This window comes from Drosophila kikkawai, chromosome 2R (genome assembly GCF_030179895.1).
Source record: "Drosophila kikkawai strain 14028-0561.14 chromosome 2R, DkikHiC1v2, whole genome shotgun sequence".
NCBI lineage: Eukaryota > Metazoa > Arthropoda > Insecta > Diptera > Drosophilidae > Drosophila > Drosophila kikkawai.
The window spans coordinates 14,344,704-14,366,491 of NC_091729.1; the positions used below are offsets into that span (position 1 = coordinate 14,344,704).

The 21,788-nt window shown below is 41.8% G+C and overlaps 1 protein-coding gene across 1 annotated transcript; it reads left to right on the top strand.

The window, feature by feature from the left end:
• The first annotated feature begins 1,850 nt into the window (after nucleotides 1–1,850).
• On the top strand, nucleotides 1,851–20,590 carry otk (off-track). Its single transcript, XM_017178012.3, has 7 exons — nucleotides 1,851–2,904; nucleotides 7,432–7,566; nucleotides 7,630–7,791; nucleotides 15,989–16,878; nucleotides 17,799–19,252; nucleotides 19,317–19,653; nucleotides 19,884–20,590. The coding sequence occupies exons 1-7, from the start codon at nucleotides 2,865–2,867 to the stop codon at nucleotides 19,974–19,976; spliced, it is 3,111 nt and encodes a 1,036-aa protein (XP_017033501.1). The 5' UTR covers nucleotides 1,851–2,864; the 3' UTR covers nucleotides 19,977–20,590.
• The last annotated feature ends 1,198 nt before the right edge of the window (nucleotides 20,591–21,788 follow it).

The window sequence follows — 21,788 nt, forward strand, 5'->3', positions numbered from 1 at the left end:
AACTTTATGACATCAATAACTGTCGTTCGTCCAAAGTCGGAAAGTGGGAATGGAAAATGGAAAAGCGCACTGCCAAGGGCCCAACTTTGGATGGTCGTTCGTCTATGGACTCTCTCTCTTTTGTCCCTTTTCCCTGCTGGGCATGGCCAACATTTGATAACCGCACACCACACACACACACGCATTGCCACGCAGATATAATCACAAAGGGCTGTTAATCAGGGGCGGGGCCAAAGGGGAACGGGGGGGAAATTTGGGAGGGCACCACCGCTACCACCACCCCACTGGCACATCCACATCCACCCGGATATATAGTTTATACAAATGGCAACGGCATTTTACGACTGTTGGGTGTCAGTCAGCGCCGGCAAAAGGATCTGCTGCAATTGTTTTTGTGGCTCTTGGGTTGCCTTTCCATTGTGCGGGGTTGAAAGGCCGCGTAAAAAAACAAGCGGAAAACTATAAAATGGAAAACATACACACGAAAGCAGAAGGGGCACACGCTCATAATCGGCACAGTAGTCGCAGTCTGTCTTAGATGCACCGAAAGAAATGATCTCAAGTTAAGAATAAGGATCTTTCTTCAAAGGAAAATAATAAAGAAACAAAAAGCATACTTTTTTAAATTTAATTTAATAAAATTTCTCGAATAGGTAACATAAACTAAAGTTGGGGAAATAAATTTGAAGATTATCTTTGAAGCAGCTTGAAAAATTATTATTTTTTAGACATTTTAAATACATTTCCCTTGTAAAACAGGGATCCATTTATGACAGTTTCTCATAAAAATTGTTACAAATATAAATATTAAATCTTAAACTACTTCAAACCATATATACAAATAAATAAAATCAATATTTTCGTATCATTTAAATAATTATTTAGCTTCATCTTCTTTAAGTAATATTTTTATATATTTTAAAGTAATATTTACCATGTCTAAAAATAATCTCACATTTTTATTAATACTTTTTAAAGTTGAATTATAATTTTTTTACAGTGTATACAATTAGAAGCCTCTTGCATTTTATCCAAGCGCGTTTCTGCTCGTAAAACAGCAAGCCACCAATGGATTTTCCTGCAGCCACTACTCCCCCTTTCTTCCGCTCGACCAACCCATTTTAGCCGATTCTTTGGTTTGGTCATTAAGACGCATTATTGTTTGGATTTAAAATCAAGAGAAGGGGAAGAAATAATGCAGGATGATGAGGAGGCAGCTGGCGGTTTGCATAGACTCGGGATCTATGATTACCGAAAGCTGATAGCTTCATTTGGGAGTGGTAAATCTTTCTACAGGATTTGATTAATTAAAGTTAATAAGATATTCAGAGATTCAGACTTTATGACAAGTATCAAGAGCCTTTTAAAATGTAAATAATATAGGGATAATATACATTCATAAAAATATTTAACTAAAATCGTAAATTTCATCCGTTTATTCAAAAATTCGCCTAAAAGCAGCCAACCTTCAATATATTTTATTAACTAAATACTTCCTTTAGCCTTTTAACTCTCTGTACCTAAAGTATACTCCCACTAAATTCCTCAAATTTTATTTTTAAAATTAAAGAAACCTATAAATAACATTTCAATCTACTAAATTTTCACTTTATATTAATTTTTCAAACATTACGCGCCCAGCAAACATGGCTCAGCAGCTCGGCAACACTGCTTAAAACGCAGGCAATACTGATGAATACTCTCGCAGGGGTAGAAAGTCTCATACAGAGAGAGTTCGTAGCACCAACCGAACTTCGTATTCTTAATATAGAGAGCCAGCAGAAAGCCGGTTCCCACCAACAACTTCGAACAGCCGGCAGTCAGTAATAAACAGACTTCGAACGCGTGCAGTTGGGTTCGATTCGATTAGATACTCCGCTCCGCTCCGATCCGATCTGTGTTTGTTTCGCTGCGTGACGTGACTCCTGGGCCCCCGACCAGGTACTACTACTTACAATCACCCACCAAAAGCCGGTTACAGCCGGGATGCAGAGCGGCGACCAAGGATGCAGCTGATGCGCCAAGCCGTTGCGAGGCTGGCTTTTGTATCTTTGGGATACAAATTAAGTTGATTTGTTGCGCTCGCGTTCTCCTTTGGGTAATTGAACCCTGCTCCGCTTCGGTATCTGTGCGTCTTCGAGCATTGCATTGCATTTTGTGTATCTAGATACCTTTGTCGGTATCCGTCAGATATCGTACTCCGCCTCCGCCGTGCACCGCGCCGCGCTTGTCAATCTGTTCGCTGATAAAGAAGAAACCCGGTACAACTACGAAATACAAGCGGACACCCGACAGATACTATTCCTCTAGAGATACAAATACAACAACAACAACAATCACAAACAGCCGTGGAGTTTGTTCGGTGATAAATGCATGCGTTCCCAACTATGTAAATAGCAATTTAATTTGAGTGTCCACAGTAAATATCAAAAAACCGCCCCGGACTCCGGTAACCACCATACACCATACACCATCCCCAATCCCAGTACCAGACCAGACCCAATCTCTCCAGTGTTCGGAGCCCCTGAAAAAGGGCAGTCGTGGTCGTCATCATCGCCGTCGTCGTCGTCGTCTGGCATCCAAATATTGAATATTTACAAATGCGTTGAGTGCATTTTCGAGTGGCCGGCACTTTCAGCGACGACTCTCTGGTGGTTGTGCCTTGCCTGCCGTGTGTGTGCGTGTGTGTTCGAGAGTGTATTCATCGGATTGTCAGTCATAAAGCCCGTAAAACTCCAATCCGTCGACTATATAACCAATTCGCGTGTGTGTTTTCGAGTGTGGCTTCGATTTTATCACTTGCTAATTGAGAACAGAAGTGGATATATCCATCGAGTGCAAGGATAAAACTTCAAATTATAGATATGGCAGCAAAGCACATCCTGGCGCTGGCTTTGATGATGGGTAAGTAGAATTAGAAAGGTTCTTTTTTTATATATTTTTTGTACCATTTGGGGTGTCTAAATTGAGAGGGGATTTCGTTTTTTTTTTCAATTGCAAATAAGTGAGTCTTATTTCATTTTGCCCTGGTTTCCCGTTCGCTTTCATTTGTTTTCGTTTTGATGTTGGCATTTAGAAATTGTTTTTGCAACTAGATCGCTCATAGAAGAGCTTCAAAGGAAGCTAAACATGCCTGCCTGCAATGAGACCACCCATTATGTGGACTCTAATAACCCCGAGGCGAGCTAGCTCTAGTTATGCCTCAAACTCAATGAGGGCTATTTTGGTTGAGCCTTTGTCTTTCTTTCTGTGGCAATTGAATTTTCAAAGGCAAGCGGCGTGCAAAATGACTCAATTAAGAGTCAGCCAGGAGTCAGCGAGCTGGCAGAACTAATTTCGAATAGAAGAAGTCAGAAGTCAGCGGGAGAGGAAGCCGCTTTGGAAAATTATGAGACCTCGACTCCTCCGGTGGTAAGGACATGCGCGGCTCAAGTTCAAAATGAAGTCGTTGGGCAAAGGACCTAAGCAATGTTTAAAGAAAAGAAGGGCAAATAATGTCAAAAACACAAACAGAGAAAAAAATTGTAGTACTTCGAAAAATATATAATTTTCAACAGGAAAAATATGCAATTTATTTAACATTTTTCATAATAATTATTTATATTTAGGCAAAAATATATTATTTTTTAAATTTAGTTATTTCTCTCAGTGTCCCCACTCACACACACTTGAAATAAAATAGGACTTGGCAGTTTAAGGATCAGGATAACCACTTGAAGTGAGACAGGCGACGCCGAAAATTTCAGCTAATCAAATATAGTTTACGGCAAGGATTACAAGAGGGATCTGCTGCTGTCCTGGGACGGGGACTGGGTATTGGGATCAGGATCGGGTCTCTTATGCAAGCTAAGGTCCTTGGCAACGCATGTGTGTATGTGTGTGAGCGATGAAAACTGCTGACTGTTAAGTAGCACAAAGGCAAACAGCCGCAAACAAAAGCCAGCCGGCAGACACAGAAAATGAGGGGGAATCGCATATTTCAGAATCTGTGCAACGCTACAGAGGTCCATTATTTGTACGGCAAATAATGCGGCTGCCTGTGTGTGTGTGTGTGTGTGTGTGTGTGCGAGAGCAAGTCCTTTTGTGTGGCAGTCATAATTTGTTATTCAAGCATGCAAAATGCTGCATGCAACATGCCAGGCCAAAAGCAGAGAGCAAAAGCATCCATCCCACATCCCACATTAAGGGCAGCTGCTGCTGCTTCTGCTGTGTGGCAAAACTACAAAACTCCCCCTTAACAGCCTCGTCCTGTCTGCGTCCTTCGGCAACCTTAAAGACCTCAAGTCGAAAAGTTCACTCGAGAGCTCTCTTGCAAATTGTACGAGCAGGCTAGGTATTTGGCTAGAAGGCATACGAAAATACAGGCGAAAGTCTCTAACTTGGAAAGGCATTTGTGAAAAGGATAAAGCAGTACAAGAGTTAAGGGATACATTAAAGAAATGTTTAAGGATTTAGCTCTATTTAAATATGCCCAAGAAATGGAGTATTAATTCTCCATTCAAGAAAGTTTTCCAGTTTCTTAAAGATTTCTCATCTCCCCAAATAAACCTCCGACAAACCATGAATAAAGAATGAATAAACCCTCCTACGAATGATTAGCCTTGTTGTAACCTTTAAATTAAATTCCAACTCCATCAAAGCAGACTCAGAGTCCATGTCCATCTTTCAACCCCGAGAGAGAAAACCCTAGATCAAACATTTGACGGGTAATTGTCAGACACATTTCCACTTTTCATTCACAGCCTGTCTGGCTGTTGACTTGCAGTTTTCCGGCCAGGTTTTCCCAGACAAATACCGCACATTCCAGAGTGACAGTTCAGTTTACTTGGCTGGAGCTTGGAGTTGTTCCTCCTCTTCCTCCAGAGAAAATCAAATCAAAACGCCACCCATGGGGCAAGTTCAAGTGGCTGCCACAGTGGGTTGCCTGATTATTACAACAATATTTCGCATTCATTGTGCTTAATCGACAAATGTTGCCGCACAATTTGTGGCACTCGGCACTTGGATCTGTCCATATCTGAATCTCGAGATGCTGATGAGCGGTAGATAGAGGAGGCCCAGGCCCTGCCGCAGCAGTTGGTCCACTATGAGCGGGTATTACTTGCTGCTGACTTGCTGATTTCGGTTATTCGAGCCAAACAAACGAACTAATTATCACACACACGCAGGCAGAAAAGGAATAATGCACTGGGAAAAAGTATACTTTTTTTTGTTTTATAATAATAATAGTTTAATAGAAAAAAATATAAGAAATGAACTTAAATATAGTGATTTGTAATGTAAATAAGTGCCCAAATAAGTTTACACAAACAAAACTTCTAAGAAAGTTCTAAGTAGACCTCAAAAAACCTCAAAGAATTTAAATTTAAAATTTTTCGATAAACTTTAGTCCACAAAACTGCTTAAACTAGTTGAGAATTTTAAGCTCGCAAATACCTTAAAAAGACTCATTTCTGAGAAGACTTAAACTTTCCATAATAAAGACTTATAAAGTAAATAAATAATTCTAAAATAGATTTTTTTTGTGAAATAAAATAAAGAACTTTTTATGTGTTATTCAGTCAAGCCTTTTTTTCCCTCAGTGTTCTTTTACAGACAGATCAAGATGGGCAGTTGCGACTGCTGGGACTGCCCGCTGCTCCGCGACTCTGTCGCTGATGTTTGCAGCATCAACACTTTTTCTGTTTTGCTGCTCCGGCTTCGGCTCCACCTCCCAGCACCAGCTCCGGCTTCAGCCTGGTTTCGAGCCTCCTCTCACGCATTTCGTGCCCACATCAGCGCAATCAGCGCGACGGCAGACGCAACGAACTGAAGAGCGGGACGCATATTTCTTTAATCGACGCCCAGTAACTGACTTTGTGCCCGGCACTCCTTTCCGTTCCGGCCCCCTCGACTCGCTCGAACTCGTTTTCCGCACGGCAAATTAAATCGATTCAGCGGGGGGAATATGGCAGGAATATACAAGGGAACAAAGGAGGTTCAGGTTCGGTGGGAGGAGGAGGTCCAGGCCTGGGCAACTGCCTTTTGGCTTGGCTTCGGTTTTGACTCGCCCTGCCGTGTATCATAACACGTCGCTGGGGCTATGTGACTTGAATGGGATATGAAGGCAAACCGGGGAACTCCCTGCCTTTAATGATGTTGTTGTTGTTGCTGTTGGTGGTGGTGGTGGTGGTAGTGGTGTTGTTCCTGGACCCCGCTTATTGATTCCCGAGAAGGTTCAAGCCGGGTCCTGGTCCCCACAATCTGAGGTGTTGTCTCAAATTGCTCCAATTAGTGGCCAAATATAATGGTGGCCGTTTTGTAGTTCTTCTTGTTCGTTCCCTGGTATCCCGCACACACATATAATCAAAAATAATTGCTTTTGAATTGCTTTTAGTTTCGGTCTGCGACTGTGCGACTGTGGCTGCGGTTCGCCAATAATCCTCTAGAACCCATTCACTTGACTCCTCCGTCCTCCTCGTTGGGCGCCACTTGTGGTTTTTGTTGAACGCTTTTGATAGGATAAACTCTGTTGAGTCCTGCCAGCTCATTAAGTAATCGTCATTAAAATGCAAATGCAGTTTTTTTTTGTATACAATTGCCACACCTGACCATAGAATTGAATTATATATATCTCTGCCGTGAATTGCATTTGCGGCTGTTGATTTAATATAATAACCAAAATGCATTCAACAACAAACAAAAAAGAAATAAATTAAAAATGCTTGCATAAAAAAAACATATTTTCTCGTTGGAATACAGGGATATTTATATTTTTTTGTTTGCCGTTTTTTATGGCCGCCTTTTCTCTGGGCTTTTAATTATGTTGGCGCAGAGCGAGCTGTGGATACTTTTATGTTTATTTTATTTTCCATACACATATTGTAATTTTGTTTGAGAACACGCAACTTCAGGCTGCAGTGAAGGGAGTTTGAATATAGCATTCAGGCGGGTATATACTCTATCTTTCAAGGCTTTAAAGGGTTTTATAAATATATTTAAGTCATGTTTAAGTTAAAGAACCCTTTAACATGACATTTAAATTTAATAATTTACTTAAAAGCTTTGTTTTAAGGAGAAGAATTTTATGTTTTTCAATCAATTTATGTAAGGGCATCACATAATTCACCTTGCAACTGGTCTTTGCCCCCTTTTAAGTATTTTGTTTTTGCTGGTTTTTGTACTTTTTTACCCTTTGCAAAGTGCTTAACAAAATTACATTTGCGTTAAACACTGTAATTTAAGCAGCTTAAGCGAATTTAATTTGTTTTAACCACTTTAATTAAACGAAATGAAGCTTAATGCACTTTTTTAGTTAATTATACGAATAAGTCTTTTGCAAAAGGGTTATAATTGTGATGAGCTTAGGCTATATTTTAACCCCTGTAACTTTACCCTGTAATTGCTTAAATTACTTAAAACACTTTGTACATATTCCTGCTCTGTTTCCAGCTTCTGTTTGGGCCAGTTCATCGCAATTCCGGCGATTACCCCAGAGCCAGTCGGTGGTGGAGAATGAATCCGTTGACTTTGAGTGCGAATCCACAGATTCGTCCAGCGAACTGCACTACGAGTGGTTGCATAATGGTAAGCCATTACTTTACATATATATTTCACGGATTTTGCCATTAAGTATTCATCGTGTTCCAGGTCATCGGATCGCATACGACAAGCGTGTCTATCAAATCGGCTCCAATTTACATATCGAGGCAGTGCAGCGGCCGGAGGATGTCGGCGACTATGTCTGCATCGCGACAAGTTTGGCCAGCGGCGCCAGGGAGGCGTCTCCGCCAGCCAAATTGAGCGTGATATGTGAGTAGTTCCTATATATATATATCTATCCATCCCAATCCCCTTTTGCTATATAGTTTGTATCCATTGAGATGGCCATAAATGGTCGCAATGAGCAAATTGACTGATGGTTAAGGGCGGCCGCAAATCTCTGACTTTGTGCTGGGCGAAATTAACAAAGCTAAATTGGATTGCATGCCGGGCGAAGGCACTGCGAGAAAAGGGTTTAAGATGAAGAAGATTCAAAGACAAAATTTTATTTTTTAAATATATTTTTAAATATTTTTTAGGGTATTATTTAAAGCAGAAAAAAGGGAAAACTTACTTACGAACTTATCCTCTAATAAATTACCTTTTGGGGCTGTTTTTAATCAGAAAATTACCTTAACTTATTTTATTATTTTTCATACCATATCAAGTGCTTTATAAAGTTTATAAAATATTGTAAAGATTATATTATATAAAATTCATTTCTGATTAAATTCTTGCTGATCCTCCATCTCTTCTCTTTGTGTAATAGCCTACACACAAGGCAAATTCATTTGATTAATGCTGCATTTAATGGCATTCCTTCCTACCCCTGCTCCTTCAACCACTCCCCCTGCCATACCCTCCTTACTTCTTTGTGGATCTGGGCAAACCACAAGACAACAGAAAAGGTAAAGAGGCATAAAAACGCAACCGAAGCGGACGAAACGCAGCACAACAAACCGATGAAAGATAAAAACCGAAAGTTTTGATGTACATACGTCAGGTTCTTGTGGCCCCTCCTCCTCTTCGGCCTTACCCTCTCCACTCCCCATAGATCCCCCCTGCCCTACGCCCCTCGCCGAAGGGCCACAGGAAGTGCAGTGCAATGCACAGAGCGCACAGTCTCAGGCAGTGGAGCGTTAAAAAGAAGAGCCAATCACTGGGGGAAATTATGTTTAAATTTCCTAATTTATTTCATTTATTATTTATTCATTTTAATGTCAAAAGAGGTTTAAACTGTTGGTTAAGAAAATGTAGCTGGAAACATGTTGAGCAATATGCATAAGGATGTTGCAGAGGTGTTTTAGCAACATTACCAATAGACAGCCAAAAAAACATTACTAAATCGATTCGCCTGGTTACGTTCGCATAAAAAAAAATATATTTTAAGGGTTAGCAAAATTAGCTAAAATTAAATTTTTAGAAAATTAATTTTTCCCTACAACTTATTGAAAAATTCTTAAAATAAAGCCAAATTTCCCTCAGTGCCTTTGTTGATTCCCTTCAAGTAGCAAGTGCAGTTGCAGTTCTTGGCCGCGTGTTGAGGCAGCGGCGTCACGTGATTGATGTTCATTTAGTTGCATTTGCCTTTAGGCAGAAAAATGCATAAATTTAACAAAACAGCTCCCCGATCTGGCCTCCTCCGCCGCTGCACTCCTCCTTTCGTGTAAACAAAACGCGGGTTTTTATGCACAATCTGGAGTGCATGTGTTTGGGCGAGAGATAGTATCTGTATCTGGTCCCGGGATCCGCATCTGTAGCTGGGCTGTCAGCACGGCCACGGCACCGGCACCGGGGCTGTGATCAAAGCCACCCAACACACAGCAAAGACCTCTTCCTTGGGACGCTATTTATACACCAGCCTCATCTCAAGTGCTTTTAGCTAATTAATTAACTAATTAATTTGTAGTTTTGGGAGTTGATTTTAATTGCTGCTTTTCCCCAAAGGCAGCTGCTGGGTGAAGGAGTGAGGGATAGTATCTTGGCGCCAGCTGAAGCTAAGTGGGTTATGTGATTACAGCCCCAATCCCCTGCTGGCCAGTGTTCCCATCAATCTCATAATTTTTAAACAGCGGCAGACGAAAACTATTAAAATATGCAAGGAGCTGGAGGAGACGGTGTCGTTGCTCCTTAGCTCAAGTTTACTTTTCAACGATTTTATTCTTGCTACTGCATTGTCTTAGCCGAGCTTTTCTTGTCTCCATTTTCCTGGGAAATAAGTGTTCAATTAAGCGAGAAGAAAAGTGACATTTTCATTTGCTACATTTAACAAATTTGAGATGGGAAAATAAATGGCGGAAGCTCTTTGGGAAAAGAGGAAAGAAGTTTAAACTTTGATTGGCTTAAAAAGGAATTTAAATGTACTAAATTAATCAAATAATAGGAGTACTTTAAAGCTTAAAATACAAATTAAATTAAATTATATGTTCATGTTTTTAACATTTTTAACTTAAATTATATAGAAACAAAACAAATATCAACAAACCTCCCAGAATATATCTAAAATATGTATATATAAATAACTTAACCAGCTGTATCGCATTATCTGGGTATTAAAGACAAATAATCCCGGCAAATGCAAGCAATCTCTGTGACAAAGTTCAGCCATCCAACCATTTCGCTGGGATCATAAAAACTGGGGAAGACAACACGCTGACAGTGTGCCGGCAAACTAACCGATGACTACAAAGAATTAAGCAGACAGTGGAGGAATTAAACAGACGGCAATAAAACCAGGACTTGGAATCAACTCAGGACCAAAAAAAAAAATGTTGAAATAAAAGCAAAGAAAGAACTGAAGCGCAGTCAGACCAGAGCCAGACGATGGCTGAGGAGTCCTGGCTGAAGGACGACGACCATGAGTAGTTGGGGGACATTCCAAACATTTGCTCACCCAAAAAGGGGTTGTTGGACTCTCGAAATATCAGCTGAGCGGCAACTGCGAGAGAGAGAAATGTGCTTCCAGAGGGGGGAAAGGGAAATGAAATGCAACATTAACACGAAACATAAACATAAAATGAGAAATGGCAGCAGCAGCAACAATGGCAACCGAGCCGGCAAAGTCATAAAAACCAAACAAAATGCAAAGACACAACAGCGCCCAGCACATTGGGGGGTTCGCCCGTCGAAGGGGTTTCCAGGACGAAAACCACCCCCAAATCGGCACAGCACCCCCATATATACATATATATCCTTGCTCTGTTGGCTGTATCTCTGTGTGTTCTAGACACAAGTTCAAGTTGACTGCAGTTGGCAAGTTGGGTTTTTATTTTACGGATTCGCCCGGATTCCTTCGGGGGTGTGTGGAACGCCGGGCGGCGGTGGCAAGGGGGGGAGGAAACCGGATAATTTTCATTTTGTGAATGCCGGAAAAACGCATAAAATTTTACGAGCCGAGCTCAGAGAACATTAAAGGGGACGACGATGACGATGACTACGACGACAGGCAGACGGAGAGACTGAAAAACAGAAAAACAGACACGAGCTTGGCAAGCACAAAACCATAGCTAACTTTTTGGCGCGCTAGCCTGTGTAACCTCTCATTGTCTCTTTCTAAGCACTGAAAAAAAATTAAGAAAATTATAAGAATTCTATAGAAGGATTTCAAAAAGATTTTGCAGTATTTTGAAAGTTTTAAAACGATTTTACTACGGTTTTCTTGACTACGGTTTTCTTTACAGATTCTATAGAATAAATACTTCTAAAATTTATAACTTAAGCTTAAATTTCCAAGAATTATTTTTGGTGTACTTCACAAATCTCTAGAGTTTTTAAAACCCTTAACAATGTGTCTAAAAGTATGCATCATTTTTAATAAACCACATTAATTGCATATTTGTGATGTTTTAAATGTAATATTTTTAAGCAAACTTTCTGACACCATTTTAGGGGTTTTAAAAATACTAGCAATTTCTGAAACATCCCCGAACATCTAGGCTTAATATATTTTAACTTAAATTTATATAAATTTCAACACAGAATTTTAAATTTGAAGTTTTCAGCACAAAAATAGACTCTCCTGTAAAGATCATATTTCTCCACGTGCATCCCTTTCATCCTCTCCCTTTCTAACCTTTAGGATTTTCTTTATTGTCCTTTTTGGCATTTATTTTACTTTTGGCTTTTCTATGTTGTTACACGAGTTGATCATTAGCAACTTTTTGGGAAAGGCATTAGAGGGAAATAGCAGCAGCAACAGGAGCGTAGCTCACCCAAAAAGGGGACTTCTGCCCTTGCAAATGGGCAAAGGTCGCCCCACCGGGAGCCACCACTGTCAATAGAAATCGAGGAAAATCAGCAGAAGGGACAGGGACAGACCAGACCAGAAGACCGTGTGCGATAATCGAATGTTTAACGTTTTAATTTGAAAAGCGTTTGGGGGGGACAGTATTTTGCGCTGAGACAGCGAGACGCGGCGACGACCAACGGCCAACTTTAATTAAAGATTCAACGATAACGCACTGGAGAGCTCTGCCAAGAGCTGCCAGAGCTTACACATTCCTCTGTGTCTGGTCATAAATTTTCCATAAATGGCCAGTGGAAAATGGAATCTGTGGAAACCCCAAAATCAGTTGATGAAAACTCAACTCATCGATTTGTGGGGGAATAGTTCTCATTTGGCAGAGTGATTATCTTGAAACAATTTTGATTTGTAAATTCGCCAGAGGAACTGCAACTGCAACAGCTTCAGCGCCAATTTGTGAAATGGGTCAATAACTTGTAAGCCGCTTTGTGCAACCAATTCAAGTGAAATGGAGTGGAGTGTGGAGTGGAGGAGGGCTGCGTAAGTCCATTAACGTTCACAATTACTGACGGCCACTTCAGAAAGCCAGCCAGCAAGCAGCAGCAGCAGCAGCCACTTGTAGGGGCTCGGTTGCCCATTGGGAAAGTGGAAAATTGGAAGAGTGGAAAAGTGGCTTTATGACAGCGCTGAAAACACAGCCACTCGACGCAAGCTCTGTCCGCGCCGGCCGTTCAAATAATCTATTTTCGATTATCAATTAATTATATTTTCATAAAAAGCCAAACGATAAAAGGCAAACTGCACCACTGCAACGATATCTTATCGGGGGCTCTGAGGAGGAGAAGCACCATGGACACACAGTTGACGAAATAAGACGCAGTCGGCACACTTATTTCTCCCTTTGGAACAGGAGTAGGGGTCTCCGGCTCTGACTGTCAATTCCGATATCTATAATGCCCGCCCGCCTTTCGACATTTACTTCCACGTTTGTTTACCCAAGGCGTCTCTATTTTTTTATGGGTTCCAAACTCACACTCCGCCCCGGCATTCCAGCAATTGTTTACAGCGATTGTGGTTTATGCTATAGCCCTCCGCCAGCCAGCGCAAAAGTTTTCAACAAATTTATTTTGTTTTGGAGCCGTTCCCCGAGTTTTATTTTCCACGTTTTTCACGCCGCGGCACGTTGAACGTGTGAATGATGACTCCGCATTCTCTCCTCCTTTTTTTTTTTGAAACTCCCACACATCCAGGGCATGGTATATAGTATATGGTATGTAAGGTAGTGTAAGGTATAGTGTATAGCTGGAGGTGTCAAAAGATCTGCAGCCTCTGACGCTGCATACATCAGCCTAATGAGAGGCTCGTTAATTAGCGAGACGCGGCATTCAGCTCGTAATTTGAGTTACAGTTATGCCAGGTTTTCCTACAAGGTAGCGAAAAAAACGACTTGTTTGAGGAGGTTTTCAGTTGTAAGATTTTGTACTTGCAGAGAGGAAAAGATAAAGATTTACGAGCATCACCCGGTAGCACGAAGAACTCGCTTTGAGATAGAAAGGAAGAGAGTCATATCTTTGCTAACAAACTTATGAGCTTTCCAGGTAAAGATACTAACTGAGATAGATTTCTGAGATAGATAGCATCTTCCACAGCGGAAGCAAATACAAAATAGTAGAGGAAAAACAAGAAGATTCAAGCCCCAAGAAAAATTAGAGGAATTTAAAGTGTAACTAAATAAAAATTTATAAATATTTTAATAAATATTTGGCACCGTTTTCCTCAGTAATTTGGTATCTACTAATACTAACAAATTCCTCATCTAAACTATTGATTGATATTGGGTAATAAAAACCGTATTTTCACTCCAGCTACCCCTAAATTCCCCCAAAAAAGAATTAACACTTTAAGAAAACCAAACTAAACCCTTCCAAAAGTATCTCAAAAATACTTTTTGTACTGTTTACCCAAACGAGGAACCCAATTTTACGATCAATGCTGTTCACCAGCATTTCCACACCTCTCCAGGTAAGAGATTTCCCCATCCAAGAGATTCCCCCATCCAGAGCCAAATCTCTCAGATGTTTGGCCATCCATTAGATACTCTCGTTCGCAGGCTGTCTAAGTGCCAATTAGTTCACTCTACTGTCATTTTGGTAGTAACATATACCCAAAGTTTGTGCCACAGGCCAACCTCAGAGAACATTCAAGTCAGAGTCAGAGTCGGAGACGAAAAGGGAGAGGCAGGGGAAGCTGAAGACAGAGCTGTAGATGGACGTGCCCCAAGCAAATACAAACATGCGACTGCGAACACAAATACGCTTCAAACTTTTGACACTTCCTCGACGGCAACGACGACGACGACGAAGACGAAGACGAAGGCACAGTCCCTGTTTATTGAGTTGTTGCTGTCGCTGTCGCTCTGTGCCACCAAATAAGTGTCTACAAATATTTAGAGGCATTTTTTTTGTTCACTGACTGACTCAGGGAGAAGTAAACAGAGTCGGCTGTGGCGGAGCGTTGCCCAAACAAGATTTATGTGCATATGTAAATTTCTCTAACGCGGCCAGCAAACCGCAGAGCCCAGACCTGGCAAACATTCAGATAGGAAAAATATCCATAAAACATACATCAGCATCTCTAGTCTCCTCCTTCGAGTCGCAGATAAAAAATGTTTTATGAAAATTATAATGCCACTAAAGGCAGGGGAGATATATATGTATATTCCCGACCAAAAACAATTTAAATAATTTATAGGCAAGTCCAAATTAGAACTTTAAGGCCGAGACATGGCCGGGCGATTGACAATTATCACTCCTAGATACAAAAGTATCTCATTCATAGCAGCAGATGCACGATTGCAGCCAGTAGATATGAAGGAAGACCCAAGGGAAAAAATCATTACACTGGAAGAAGAGTTTAATGAAAAGCTGGGAAAATGTGGAAAGAACATTTAAATTAACTTTAAAGTTGTAACCAAAACTACAAAAGGAATTGTTATGGTGTTTCTTTGCAGAAACTCTGGTAAAATATTTGGAAAAGCATTCTTAGCTTAGAAAACTTTAGATTTATATTTTCCTGTTAATCTATGTTAATATCCCTGATTTCCTGTCATATTTTACATTTAAAATTCTTATAATTTTCCTCCTGTGCATCAATTGTGTATGCTAGCGTGTCTGCATCATGACCGGCCACGCCCCTTGCGCCTCTGGCTGCCACTAAAACATAAATTAAACCCTATGCCAAAGCATAAAGCACATAGAACGTATAGCACATAGCATAGAGAGCAGCATACATTCTTCTTTGGCATTGCAGTCTTTTTTTTTTTTTAATATTTTTTTTCTTACCTGCTTGCTGTGCGCTTTTCTTTTCCGCCACAAAACTCTTTTCTCATGCAGCAATTGTTGGCAAGTACCGTTCCATTCCGTTCCGTCTGGCCAAGAGGAGGAAAACCTGGGGTGGAGCATTTACATATGGAAGAGGGAGAGGCGGGAAAGAGATGCATATGGGAAAGGGTCTCTGCGCCTGGCCTCGCTGACTGACAGTTCAATTTATGCTTCCTCGGCACCTTAAATGGGCTGCCAGGCTTCGGCGATAAAGACAAAGATTGCAGCGTCGTGTTCGGCGCTGAACTGACGATAAAATGCACTTAATGCTCCGCGAAATACTTTGCTCAGAGAAAAATAAGAAATAACCAATGGAGGAATAACCAAAAGGGAACGAACGAGCAAAGCGAATTCGCTCAGCTAAGAAAACGCATTAAGGCTAAATGTATCTTCCGGATATATTATGCATATTTATGGAATGCCAGCCTATATGGTTTCCCCCAGGCAGATCGATAACTTCTTTGGGGTGGTTTTATAGAGGTCTTAAGTTCCACTAAAAGAATGTGCAACTCTTGGAACAACTCTCTCGCCCTGAACGGGCCTTAATTCAATTAGTTTATAGCCCCCACACTCAATTCTTGGCTTCGATCGAGAAAGACTGACTGGAAGTATGAAACAGTGGGAGAAAAATCCTACAAATACCAAAATACACAAGTTAAACCTCATGAAGTGCGTCGCCATAGAATATAATAAATCTTATCATGTTTTAAAAATATAAATTTATTATTTAAAGGTTAAAGATTATTTACTCAAAATTTTTAAGACTTCATCATAATATTTTCTTTACCATTTTGTACAAGTGCATTTTTGATTAACATTATCCTCCGCTTTATCCCCCTTTCAGATCTCGACTCGGCCAGTGTGCAGCTGCTGGGCAACAATCGCAACGAGTTGCTACTCAAGTGCCACGTGGAGGGCGCCTCTGGGGATCAGGAGCCGCTCCAGATCGAATGGTATCGCAACAGTGCCAAGCTCAGCAGCTGGATGAATGTCCAGCTGGATCAGCACCGCCTGATTGTACGTCAGCCCACGGCCTCGGATGATGGTCTCTACCGTTGCACGGCCGCCAATGCAGCTGGAAGAGTGATGAGCAAGCAGGGCTATGTCTATCAATCGAATGTAAAATGCCTGCCCAGGTTGCCCAGGAGAAAGAACCAGAAGCTACTGGAGTCCTGGAACAAGCAGACTTTCCTGTGCCGTGGCAAGCGTGGTGGATCCGGTGGCTTAGAGTCATTGCCACCTGCTCCCGAGGATCTAAGGATTGTCCAGGGACCCACTGCCCAAGTGATCATCAAGGAGGGGGAACCGGCAGCCCTGACGTGTCTCTATGAACTTCCTGCTGAGCTGCAGAATCAGAGAATACAACTTCGTTGGCGCAAGGATGGCAAAGTCCTGAGGCAAGTGGAATTAGGTGGCTCGGTGCCTATACCGGGACACTCCTCCGACTCTGGCAAGGATGCTTTGCTCAGGGAAGATGCTCGACTTGTGCTGCACAAGCAGAATGGCACCCTGAGCTTCGCCAGCATCATAGCCAGCGATGCGGGTCAGTATCAGTGTCAGTTGCAACTGGAGGGTCATGCTCCTATCAATTCTGCACCTGGCATCCTGGAGGTTATCGAGCAGCTGAAGTTTGTGCCGCAGCCTACGTCTAAGAATCTGGAACTGGATGCAGTGGTGGCCAAGGTGCATTGCAAGGCTCAGGGCACACCGCCACCGCAGGTGCAGTGGCTAAGGGTGAGTGTTTAAATTAAATTAAATTTTTAAATTAAAATAAGTTTGTGAAGCTCTTAAAATTTAAATCTTAAAATGACAATTCAAAGATATATCCTTCCATGAATACCCCCAAAAAACCCCATGAATTCCCACCCAAAACTGATTGATTCCCAGTTTATTCAGTCCTCATCGTCGTAAAGGTGCTACCTGGTACTTCATTTTGACAGCTCTCGAATGCTGCAATGTTTGGGTTCTCCCCCTTTTCCCAGAAATACGATGGCCACATGTCACATGACAAATTGAAAAACGCGAAACGCGCCGCTGGGCAAACTTTTCCTTGCACAAAACAAACCGTTTCATATGCAAAACTCTATTGAGTCTAAGCACCCTTCTCTTGACCCATTCCAGTTACCAGTTTTGGCAGTGACCAGTTACCAGTTCCCAGTTGTCCATTGAGCGTTTTGTGATGCCAGATGTTGGCCATGGCCAACCAATTTCGGCAACTGTTTGTCTATTTGGACCGGGTTTTGGGCCTAAAAAAGATGGGTGGGCCGAAAGCCTTTCAAAAGAAGTTTTTCATTTTGCTGAAAAACAAACCCGGCTCAAACCTGTTCAAAGTGTGTGCGTAGTTGTGTTACCCTTTTTATTTCACTTTGTTTTGCTGAATTTTTGATGAAAACGCAGGGGAACACGTTGGCAAATTGGTTGGCAATGGTCACATGTCTATCTGTGTTTTTGATACACACTGGGAAAAAAGATAGGTGTTACTTATATGATTACAAGCTTTAAAATTTGTTTTAAATTCTTTCAAAATTCCCACACAAATTAGAAACATTTCTTTACTTTAAAACTATTTAAATATAAGTTAAATATATATCTATTTTCTTTAAAAAAAAACCTTAAAAATAATCCAAACAACCCCCCAATTTCTTCCCATGCAGGATGCCGTGAATACCTCGCTGACCAATCAAGTGGAAGTGGATGCCAATGGAACGCTTATCTTCAGAAATGTCAACTCCGAGCACAAGGGTAACTACACATGTCTGGCCAGTAACTCCCAGGGTCAGATCAATGCCACTGTGGCCATAAATGTGGTGGTAACCCCCAAGTTCAGTGTCCCGCCTGTGGGTCCCATAGAGACCGCTGAGCTGGGCACCGTGGTGATGCACTGCCAGGCCATAGGTGACCCCAAACCCACCATCCAGTGGGACAAGGATCTGAAGTACCTCAGCGAAAACAACACAGATCGGGAGAGATTTAGGTTCCTGGAGAATGGCACCCTGGAGATTCGCAACGTTCAGGTGGAGGACGAGGGCAGCTATGGCTGCACCATTGGCAACAGTGCGGGACTCAAACGAGAGGATGTCCAGTTGGTCGTGAAAACCGCCGGCGATGTTTTTGTACCCGAGGAAACCAGCGGCGATGGTTTCTTGGTCACCCGAGCCGTTCTCATCACCATGACCGTAGCCCTGGCCTACATAGTTCTCGTGGTGGGTCTTATGTTGTGGTGTCGATATCGTCGTCAAGCCCGAAAGGCGCGCCTAAATGAGCTGAGCACCAAGGAGGCTGGCGGAGATCAGGCAGAGCCCGCTGGTAATGGCAAAGGTTCCGAGCAGGAACCATGTCTCTCCAAGCAGCGCAACGGGCACAGCAAGTCCCGTTCCAAGTCCAGCGGAGATGCCCAGAAATCCGATGACACTGCCTGCAGCCAGCAGTCGCGGGCCTCCAAGAAATCCTCCCACATCTACGAGCAACTGGCTCTGCCACGCTCTGGCCTCAGCGAGCTCATCCAGATTGGACGCGGCGAGTTTGGGGATGTCTTTGTGGGCAAGCTGAAGGCCACACTGGTAACTGGTGGCTCCTCCTCACCCTCTGACAAGGATGCGGACACGGAAAAGCAGCACAGCAACAGCGAGAATGGCAGCGGTGGCAGTGGCAGTGGGAGCACCACTCTCAGCACTTTGAACGAGAAGCGACGCTCCAAGACCTCCATGGATGACATCGAGGAAATCAAGGAGGAGGAACAAGAGCAGCAACAGCAGCAGGACCAGTCCGGCCTTGACCAGTTGGTCCTGGTGAAGGCTCTCAACAAGGTAAAGGACGAGCAGGCCTGCCAGGAGTTCCGGCGACAACTGGACCTGCTGCGTGGCATCTCCCACAAGGGTGTGGTGCGTCTCTTTGGTCTTTGCCGCGAAAAGGATCCCCACTACATGGTCCTGGAGTACACAGACTGGGGTGATCTCAAGCAGTTCCTGCTGGCCACTGCCGGTAAAGTCAACACAGCCACCGCTGGTTCTTCATCGCCGCCGCCACTGACCACCAGCCAGGTGCTGGCCGTGGCCTATCAGATTGCCCGAGGCATGGACGCCATATACAGGGCAAGGTTTACACACAGGTGGGTGTCAGGGAATTCCTTTTCTTTCTATACCTTTCCTTATCCTTAATATTATTTTCTATAGGGATCTGGCCACTCGTAACTGTGTCATCTCCAGCGAATTCATTGTCAAGGTCTCCTATCCGGCTCTCTGCAAGGACAAGTACAGCCGCGAGTATCACAAGCACAGGAACACGCTGCTTCCCATCCGCTGGCTGGCACCCGAATGCATCCAAGAGGATGAGTATACCACCAAGAGCGATATCTTTGCCTATGGCGTGGTGGTGTGGGAGCTGTTCAATCAGGCCACCAAGCTGCCGCACGAGGAGCTCACCAATGAGCAGGTGGTGCAGCGTTCCCAGGCTGGAACTTTGGAGTGGACAGTGGCTGAGGCCACGCCTGATAGTCTAAAGGAGATATTGGTAAGTGCTCCAGCTTAAGAAGAGATTACAAAGTGTAGGCATCAGTTTGAAACAGATTAAAAGCCGCGAAAAAGTATGCTATGATCTGACCAAGCATTTTTTTTTAATTATTTACCATAATTTATAAAGCTATATCTAATTAAATATCTAGATTTGAATAATGACTTAAATACCTGCTTCTAACCAAATAAGGTGACTAATTTCCCTCATCAATTACCACCTCTTTTCAGCTCTCCTGCTGGGTGTCCAACCCCAAGGAGCGACCCTCCTTCAGCCAACTGGGGGCTGCCCTGAGCAAGGCCATGCAGAATGCCGAGAAGTAAGGCCCAGGACTGACAGAGCGAATGCCAAAAAGTAAATCGTAGTATTGTCTTTAAAAAAAAAACTGCCCGAGCATTATTTTCAATCCTAGTCTTAAGTTTCGATGGATGTCTAAGTCTGGGCGCCTGTTCAACATGCGTACTTAAAGGAACACGGATCGATATACATATAACATATACATTATGGCTATATTTTAACAGTAACTGTACAAACAAAAACAAGATATATAATAGATTCGAAAAGTATTTGCGTGGTGCTGCGTATATACTATATATGCAGCTAAAATGTATATAAAAACTGCTACAAATATTGCATTTAAAAACCAGTTGAAGCATTTCTAGGATTACAAAAACAATTTTAACCCTCATCAGCAGCATTTTATAAAACACTTTTAAGCTAATTTAGTGAGTAAATAAAAACACATCACAACGAGCGAGGAAAAACTAAGCCAAATTTTAAGTTAAACAAACACACACACAACCACATTTTATTATATGCCTAGTTATACATTTATATCCATATAGAACTATATACTATATATAGTATATATGTGCATAAGCCGAAAACAAATTCATGACTAGCCATTTAAGCTTCGATGCATGTTTACAAAACATTTAAATAAACACGAATAAAAATAAATTTAACCAAAAAAATGCAAAGTCAAAGCTTTATTTAGGGTGGGGAGAATCCCCTACTCGTTTTGTTTTCCCTGGGTTACTAGTCGTATTTTTTACACAGGCTTTTCATTTGGCATGCCAAATTTGTTGAGGGTCCTTTGGGTCCTTTGCCGTGCTAAGCAGCAGCAACGGACTTGGCTCATTCACACTTCACTTGATTTGAAAAATGAGCGCCTATTGAATGGCGGCTCTCAGCCTGCCTGCCCCTGAATCTTAGCCCCAAAACGATTGACAAACAAACATGGCAATAAACCGTAAAGTTGCCTTAGCTTATTGGGGCTTAAAGTTGCCCCTAGCCTAGACTCCTCCCAGCTCCCAGCTCCCAGCGCCTACGTAGCCAAAAAGTTTCCTCGTGCGAAAAGTTTTTCGGCCAGGATCCGAGCTGTGTGTGTATATTTGCATTTGAATCAGCGGCAGGCAAAAACAACACCGCTCTTACACAATGAGTTGCCATTTTCCTAGGCTAGTGGATAGCCTGCTTAGCTTTTCCTGGCACGTACAAATATATCTGCCTGTCATGAATATCAAATGCCTCCGAAAAAAGGTTGATTGAACAGTTGGTAGCCGGAAGTGCGGCAGTAGGAAAAATAAAAGGAAGTGTATGTAAAGGGTAAGGAGGAAAGTAGGGAAGAATGTGTGGAATGTGAAATGCCCTTTAAAAAAGGGGTTTCTAGGATTTTTAGAGATTCAACATTAACGGAAGGTATTTAAATATATTTATTTTGCAATAATATTATAGATCAATAATACAGAAATATTTTTTATGCTCATCGATATTGTATAAATATTATAAATCGATGCAGTTTGTAACAATCGATACTATATTAATATTTAATATCGATTTTACTCAAATAAGTTATCTGTAATAAATCAATATTTTATATCGATAAAAGTAAAATTTGTTAAGCCTTAAATCTTTAATTTTACCAATAGGTTTACCGATATTACTCATCAATGTTATTTATTAAAAAAATCTAGTTTATCAATTGTATTTATTATTATTTTAATAATATTTTTTATTGGTTTTAAAATTAGTATATCCTCAAATCAATCATCATTTCTAATATATTTAAAAATATTTTGATAAATCCGTCGAAAACAGCCATCATACACTTCCCAAACTCTCTAAAATGTTCG